At 45.6% G+C, this 7,524-nt stretch overlaps 1 protein-coding gene across 1 annotated transcript in view; it reads right to left on the bottom strand.

The window, feature by feature from the left end:
- Positions 1-4,671: 4,671 nt before the first annotated feature.
- Positions 4,672-7,524, bottom strand: part of LOC107283585 (leukocyte elastase inhibitor-like) — a 15,186-nt gene continuing 12,333 nt past the window's right edge. Inside the window, exon 7 of the mRNA XM_029283255.1 lies at positions 4,672-5,187. Within this exon, the coding sequence (XP_029139088.1) occupies positions 4,783-5,187 (405 nt within the window). The 3' untranslated portion in view covers positions 4,672-4,782. The remainder of the gene's footprint in view (positions 5,188-7,524) is intronic.

The raw sequence follows: 7,524 nt of genomic DNA, 5'->3' as shown, positions 1-7,524 counted from the left end.
TTTTTTTAACATTGCAAGGTTTCTGCACATCTAAAGATTTCTTCTTTCGTTTGAATTTCCTTATCTATCAAGCTTGTTGCAATCCTGCATCTCTAAGCTCTGAATACACAATAGCTCAATAGCTGGCAACTAGCCTAGAAACTTTCATTTGCAAAAGGGATACATTTTAAAACCACGACATTACATTTGCCAGCTGAGAAAAAGGTGGGGGAAAGAACGCTACTATATGTTGCAAGCTATAGCAGTAACATTTTTACCGGTAAAGTAGCAGAAAGCTTTTTCATTTTCTTTGGTCAGCACAATTTAGATTACATTGGAGCACGTACAGAAACCAAAAGTAAACCAACAATGTCTGGACTATGTTATACGTGAAAGATGGATTATACATAAAAGACTACATTTTGAAAAATTAAATTTTTATCCCTTCAGTAGCCTATTCACAAAAGGTCTAAGGCAGGGGTGTCAAACTTGCCGCGTCACGTGATGTATCGTGACGTATCACCACATTTTTTTGCCTTTGCGGAGCTGGGGTGGGCATGGCCCTGAGCGTGATGCATCCGGCCCACGGGCCAGCAGTTTGACACTCCTGGTCTAAGAGAATGAGATCACTATAACTTTTCATATTAGGCTAGGCCTTTGGAACACTGAGTTGATAAATAAATGTGAGCTGTGCTGCTATTTCCAGTAGAAAATAAATTAAGATATGGATTTTCAGGTAAGTTATGCTACATTTGCTATGATAGTTTCATCAGCCTATCCAGGTTATTATTTGTTGGCTTGGCAAGAAAACTGAAAAAGCATCCTGAAAGAAAGTAAGAGCAAATTAATTCTGAATTGTTGCTGGGGAAAAAATGCATTGGCTCAGGGACATGGTGTGTTGGGTTGAATTGTGTTGGGTTGTTGTTGTTTTAATTCACTACCATGTCCTACTGGTTTAAATTAATAAGATACAGGTTGATGACGTTTGTGAAGCATGAGGAAGATGAGCTTCACAGAAATACAAAGGGGGTTCCAATATTTTTAAGCCCTAAAAACCAGATAAGATCTGGAAGTGATTTAAGCAGATGCCTCCCTAATTCACTGGAGTATAAGTGTGTGGGGGGAGGAAGAACAGCATAATCAGACTTGTCTGTTATTATGGCCAATCTAAGTAAAGGTAGTTTTGCCTTTAATCCATTGAGTTTATTTCCTGATATGATCTACATTATCAGGCTGACAAGAGCACATTTGTCATTTGAAAATGGATGCCAGAAAACACCCCAAATCCATTATGTGAAAATAGAGTTGTAAATAGTTCCAACTGTAAGAGCAAATAGTATCTGGGAGATCAATCAAGTAAGTCATATATTTTAGTGAGCAAGAAAATTGAAATGTGAAGGAATCATGGACAGTGTGTCAGTCCATTAAGAGCAACATATTCTGAAAGTGTTTTTGGACACATAAAATTGATGCTGCAATTCCATCTTTATTGTGACATAATCTTGGCAAAGAAATATTGCAGCCAAGGTTTCAAATGGGTTCAAGGCAAGACCATAACTTTGCAGATGTGCATATAATTGCTTGCCACCCTGTTGTTTTTTTAATTGTTGAAGAAATTTCAAATTCATAAGAGTTCAGAAAACAATTGTTCTTCAAAGAAACCAGATACTAGTTTTGTTCACTCCAAGTCCAATTCATGCATTATTACACTTCTGATAACTTCTGCAGAAAAACGTTCAAATCTATGTAATTCCTCTCCGTTCTCATGAACTCCATGATCTCTTACTGTTATTGTGAACTCAGCAGTAGTAACAAAAGTCCCTCATTTTCTCTTCTCTCCTCTTACTCCTCCCTTCTTCCCACCTTGAGAAAGCTTGGAAGTGGGGCGGTGGTGCTGGTGAAAGAGCAGAAAAGATATTTTTTCCTTCCGTTCAGCTACCACCAGCAAAATTATAACAATCTAAGCAAAGAGTTGCTGAGGAAAAGATTACACAATTCAAGATAAATATTACTGTCTCAATTTAGATGCAGGTAGAAGCATGAACATTCCAGTTACTGTACCTCTTTAAATTACCATCCAGTTGCATCTTAAACTTACTCAGAAATCAGCCCTGCTGAGTTGTATAACATTTATTCTCTGGTATTTTCTTGATGGGAGTATTTTGTGAAGAAATACCGTTCTTGTTGTGCAATGTTGTTTGCTAAGACAAGTCAGGCAAATACTATACACTGCCTTATTTTTGGATAAACCAAACGCTTTTAGTCTCATCTGACTATTCCATACCTTATTCTAGCAGGAATCACCATGTTCTCATTCTGAGTTGTTCCTTTGTTGGATGTGAGATTACATTTGGAAGATGAGAAGTTAATTTTCAGCAAAAGTAATAAAGGGAACAATGGTGAAGGAAGGGTGTAGTGCAGGGTCCCCAACCCCCGGTCCGTGGACTAGTACTGGGCCGCGGCATGTTAGCAACTGGGCTGCACAAACAAGAAAAACCCCATCAATGAGATGCAGGTAGCACACCTCTCTCCACAGAACTGGACCTTGGTGCCCAAAAGGTTGGGGACCTCCAGTGTAGCGCTATAGTTGACAGAATGTAAACGTGATAAAATAATACAAATATCCTTTAGCATGTTAATTGCTCTGTAATTGCAATTGATTCAGAGTAACTGTGAGCTTTCAAGAAGGAAAATCCAAACTGAGAAATGAAGAACTTGGCAGGGGTTCAAATGACCAATAAAAAAAGATAAAATCATTTCCTAATCTTTGCAACAGAAAACATCTGCAAGCTTTTTTGGCCATAGATGGGTTAATTTGTCCAGTTTCAACACACTTTTTAAAAAAATGCCATCTCAGCACAGTGAGCAATTTTGCAGATTTCAATTTTCGGTACCGCGTTTACTGAAATAATGCATATGCTTTATTCCATCTGTTAAAGACTTCCCTTCGTGGAGCTTGCACTCCGTCTAGGTTTATTACACGTATTTGTTTTGTTTGTTCCTTTGGGAGAACTTGATGTATTTAAGGTGTATAAACCTTGAAATTTACCTCTGTGATTTTAAGAAATTTTTATTACACTTCAGTACCAGAAAGTTGCAAGAAAAAAATATATATTTCTGTTCTGCATTCTGTATGTTATTTGCTGAGGCTCGGCATGAAAAGTGACTTCTTGCTCAGAGAAAATAAAATTCTTCTAGACCAGTGTTTCTGAGCTTTGTCAACTTTAAGATGTGGAGACTACAATGCCCAGAATTCCTCAGCCACAATGTCACTTGTTCTAGATTGCCACCAAGTGACCTCTGAATACATTGACCTGTATACTTCTCAGGCAACATTTCTCAACATTTGGGGAGAGAGGGAGTCCATCGTATCTTGAGCTTTTTGGATTGGAGAAGACTGTTCTAGGTGCTGCTAAGATGATTCACAAGTCTTTTCCCCTGCATACCTTGTTCCCTGTACACCCTGTTTCCCTGAAAGGAAGGTCTACCCCGAAAATAAGCCCTAGCTCAGTGATGGCGAACCTTTTAGAGACCGAGTGCCCAAACTGCAACCCAAAACCCACTTATTTATCGCCGGGTGCCAAGTGGGCGTGGTCCACTGGATGGGCGTGGCCCACTGGATGGGCGTGGCCCACTGGATGGGCGTGGCTGTGGTGGTCATGGCAGATTGGGTGGGTGTGGCCAAGGTGGGTGTGATCACCTCAATGTTGCTCATGGGGAGAGACGCCTGTGGGGGCCAGGCAGGGTTGGGGGAGATCCAGGGGGTCTCTGGCAGGTAGGGCGGTGGGCAGGAGGCTCGTCCTGTGGGGTGAGGTGAGGCAAGGTGGGGGGGGTGCCATTGTCACAGGGCAAGGTGAGGCAGGGACCGGGGCGGCCGCTGCCTGACACCATCGGCCCCTGCACACAGAGGCCAGCGAGCGCACGGGTGCTGGGATGCATCCAGCCATTTGGGACCTCGGCGAGTTAGTGGGCAGCTGGTTGAAGAGGGACGGTTGCCATCTCCGGGGCATGGTGAGCGTGTCCACAGAGAGGGCTCTGAGTGCTGCCTCTGGCACGTGTGCCATAGGTTCGCCACCACTGCCCTAGCTTATTTTGGGGGGTGGGCCTAATATAAGCCCTACCCCAAAAATAAGCCCTAGCTTTGGGGTGAGGCACACACTTAAAAATCAAGCTAGGGTGGGGGTGTGGATCTTCCCCATGTGCCCCGCACCCACTTACCTTGCAGTCAGGCCTCTCCTCGCTGGCCCACTTCATCTGAGCCGTCTTCTGCAGCCAGGCCTGCATTTCTCAGGCAGGCCTGCATTTCTGGAAAGGCCACAGATGCCAAGAACCGAGCTATGGATTGAATCCGTAGCTCGGTACTTGGCTGCAGAGGCCTTCCGGAAAGGCCTGACTGTGAAATGCAGGCCAGAATTCAGCTGCAGAATGAAGCTGCTCCTTCGGCTGCAGAAGAAGTGGACTGGCTGGGCCGGGCTGTCGGTGCAGGAGGTGAGTAAAAGCACCCCCTGAAAATAAGACCCGGTGCCTCTTTTGGAGGCAAAAAAAAAAAAGACCCAGTATTATTTTCAGGGAAACAGGGGTATAATTCTTTTTATTTGTTCTTTCAAAAAGATAATGCTGCACATATTAGTGAATTAAACATGAAATGCAAAATAGTGTCTGTGTCTGTGTGTGATCAAATTAAGTAATATATTCAAGGTGCGTTATAACTGCCATTTTATAATCAAGTTATTCCAGAGAAATGTGTGGCTTGGAGTACACTTTAATAAGCTTCAAGAAAAAAAAAAGATACTTGTTTGAATTTCAAGGACTGCAGAGTTTCCCAAGGAAAAGAATCGTGCCTGTCGGATTATGCAGAATGCAGAAGAGGAAGGGATGGTCAGCCACAAATAATTCATAGTGTTCTAAGCTCCTGTTGGAGACTGCAACACCTGTTGCAGCTGCTGCTTCCGTCCCTACTTCATTGACATCCACATAAGCTTTGTGAACAACTGTGGACAAGAAGAGTTGGCGGGAAGGTGACATTCCCAAGAGGTCTGCTTTTGCTTCACTGAATACATCGATGAGGCCCAATCCTTGCAACATCAGGTTGAGATCATAGCCGGCTTCTAACTTGAAGCGAGGTATATATATTTCCGCATGATGCTCCCTCAGGTTTCCTGGAGAAAGCCAGCTTGTTAAATTCTTGCAGGTCATGGCAGCCTCAACCTGTGTAGTTTAAACATAATTGGCAATACGTGATGGGGCACCTGAACAGCAGACCCTTATCTTTAATGCATGTGGTGAAATGGGGTGTAATTTCATTTAAACTGAACTAGTTGCGCAAGTGATCATAAATCTCAATTGGATGGCATATCCTGCGATTCTGAACCTTATGCTAGGAGTGAATGTTTTTTGCCTCCTGTTGTCAGCCCTGCAAGTTAGCCCAGTCAGGTAACCAGAACCATGAATACTTAGACTACCTTTATGATAAGGTTACAGAAACAAACCTTGTAAGTCTGGAAGCACTGCCTCCTCCCCCTCCTTTAGCTTCCAGGAAACTAGGGAGGGTCCTTCCAAGATGCTTCCCCACCCTCATTGCTTCTTTGGACTCAGATTTCTCTTGTGAGCTCCTTGTTTAGCCTGCAGCTCTTCCTCCTGTCTCCAAAGGTTACTTTCACAGCCCATTACAGCTGCAGACTGCAATTTCATCCCTTTTCATCTTCAGGCCCTGCAGCTATATTGCCAATGTGAAAAGCAAGAACATTGCTCCATTTCAGGAATTTGGGGGATGTTTAAGAAGCAAAAAGCTAGGCCTCTTATTTCATGAATACAATGAGAAAAATTGCATTGGGTTCCTGGCAACAACTGGGGGCTCTGTGTGATTTCACAATGGCTGTTGGGCTCATGTGTGGTCGTTACCTTTCTCATCCCTCTCTTGTGCTATTATAAATTTGTTAGCTTTAAAAGTGCTACAAAGCTCAACTGTTTTGTTGTAGTGGACCAATACAGCTATCCTGGAACAAATGAATGAATGAATGAATGAATGAATGAATGAATGAATGAATGAATGAATGAATGAATGAAACAAACTAAATCCAGGTAGAAATTTATCATGTTAACAGTAAATCTCTACGGTCACATAGAGATTAGATTTCACTCGATAACTTGGGTTTTACATCTGTCCTCATGTAAACACATTTTTAATAGGAAAGAGCATTTCCTTCTGTTGTGTTCTCTGTATTCCCCCCCCTTAATCCCCTATGCATATCCTGATCACCCATTAAGGGTGATTGCCCTTCACCATTCATCGCCCATTAAGGGTGATTGCCCTTCACCATTGATCGCCCATTAAGGGTGATTGCCTTTCTCCATCTGCATACAGTTTCATGCCCGTTGCTGGTTGGCTAACTAGCAACAGGNCTGGCCGGGAATGGGCAAAAAGGCATTCCCGGGGATCAGAAGAAGGCTTTATTCCTCGCAAACTGCGGAGACGAGGTCTACCACGTGGCCCGCTCCTTGGTCGCTCCAGCCAGCATCGAGGACACCCCTTGGGCAGATATCCAACGTCTGCTGGCTGGTCAGTACGGGATCTCCGAAGGGTTCCTAGTCGCATGGAACCACTTCTACAACCGACGACAACGGGCGGGCGAACCCATCAGGAAGTACCTCGGAGAGCTCCGATCGATCGCAGCCCGATGCGAGTTCGTCGCCCTGGAAAATATGCTGCGGGACCGACTCGTCATGGGTATGAGGGACGAGCAGGTGAAGAAGCGACTCATCGTGCGGCGAAGTCTCACCCTCAGCGAAGCACTAGACGAGGCCCTCGCCGCAGAAGTGTCCGAATCCACGGCCACCGAGATGAGACGGGGTGATATCCATCGCACCCATCGCGAGCCAACCCCCGATCCGGAGGCCACCGAATTGGACGAGGCCGGCGAGGAAGAGACCGTCCACCGCACCGCTACCAGCCGGAAGCAGCGAGCATGGCGAGACAAGCGGGACGACCTCGAGTGTCCAGGGTGTCTGGGGAACCACACACGAGCAAACTGTCGGTTCCTAGACACCACGTGCAGCCGCTGCCTGAGGCGAGGACACATCGCAAAAGCATGCCGAGCCTCGCACCCGAGTTCCAGGAAACAGTGATCGCCCCCACGGAGGCACACGTCTCCACCACGACGATCCCCACCGCGCCGCTCACCGCCACGCCACTCGCCGCCCCATAGACCGCGTGAGAACAGATGGAAGGGGTCAGCCCAACCCGAAGGGAGGCGCGACCAGAGAAGGGGCTACAACGACCAGGACGAGCGCAAGGTGCACCACATGGTTGTCAGCCACACCAACTCGACTGGCGCGGAAAAGTTTTACGCAACAGTCATGATCGGGAGGCGACCATGTAAGATGGAGGTGGATACGGGATCCATCTGTTCCATCATGTCGTGGGACAAGCTCAAAGGACTGCTGCCGGAGCTGTCCCACACTGCCCTGGAGAAACCAACGGGACGGCTCGTAGACTTCAACGGCCACGAGCTTCGCGTGCTAGGTCGAGCACGGGTGGACGTCTCG

Source organism: Protobothrops mucrosquamatus, unplaced genomic scaffold (genome assembly GCF_001527695.2).
Source record: "Protobothrops mucrosquamatus isolate PMUCROS unplaced genomic scaffold, P.Mucros_1.0 scaffold43, whole genome shotgun sequence".
In the NCBI taxonomy this organism is placed as follows: domain Eukaryota; kingdom Metazoa; phylum Chordata; class Lepidosauria; order Squamata; family Viperidae; genus Protobothrops; species Protobothrops mucrosquamatus.
This window is presented reverse-complemented; position numbering and strand designations above follow the sequence as displayed.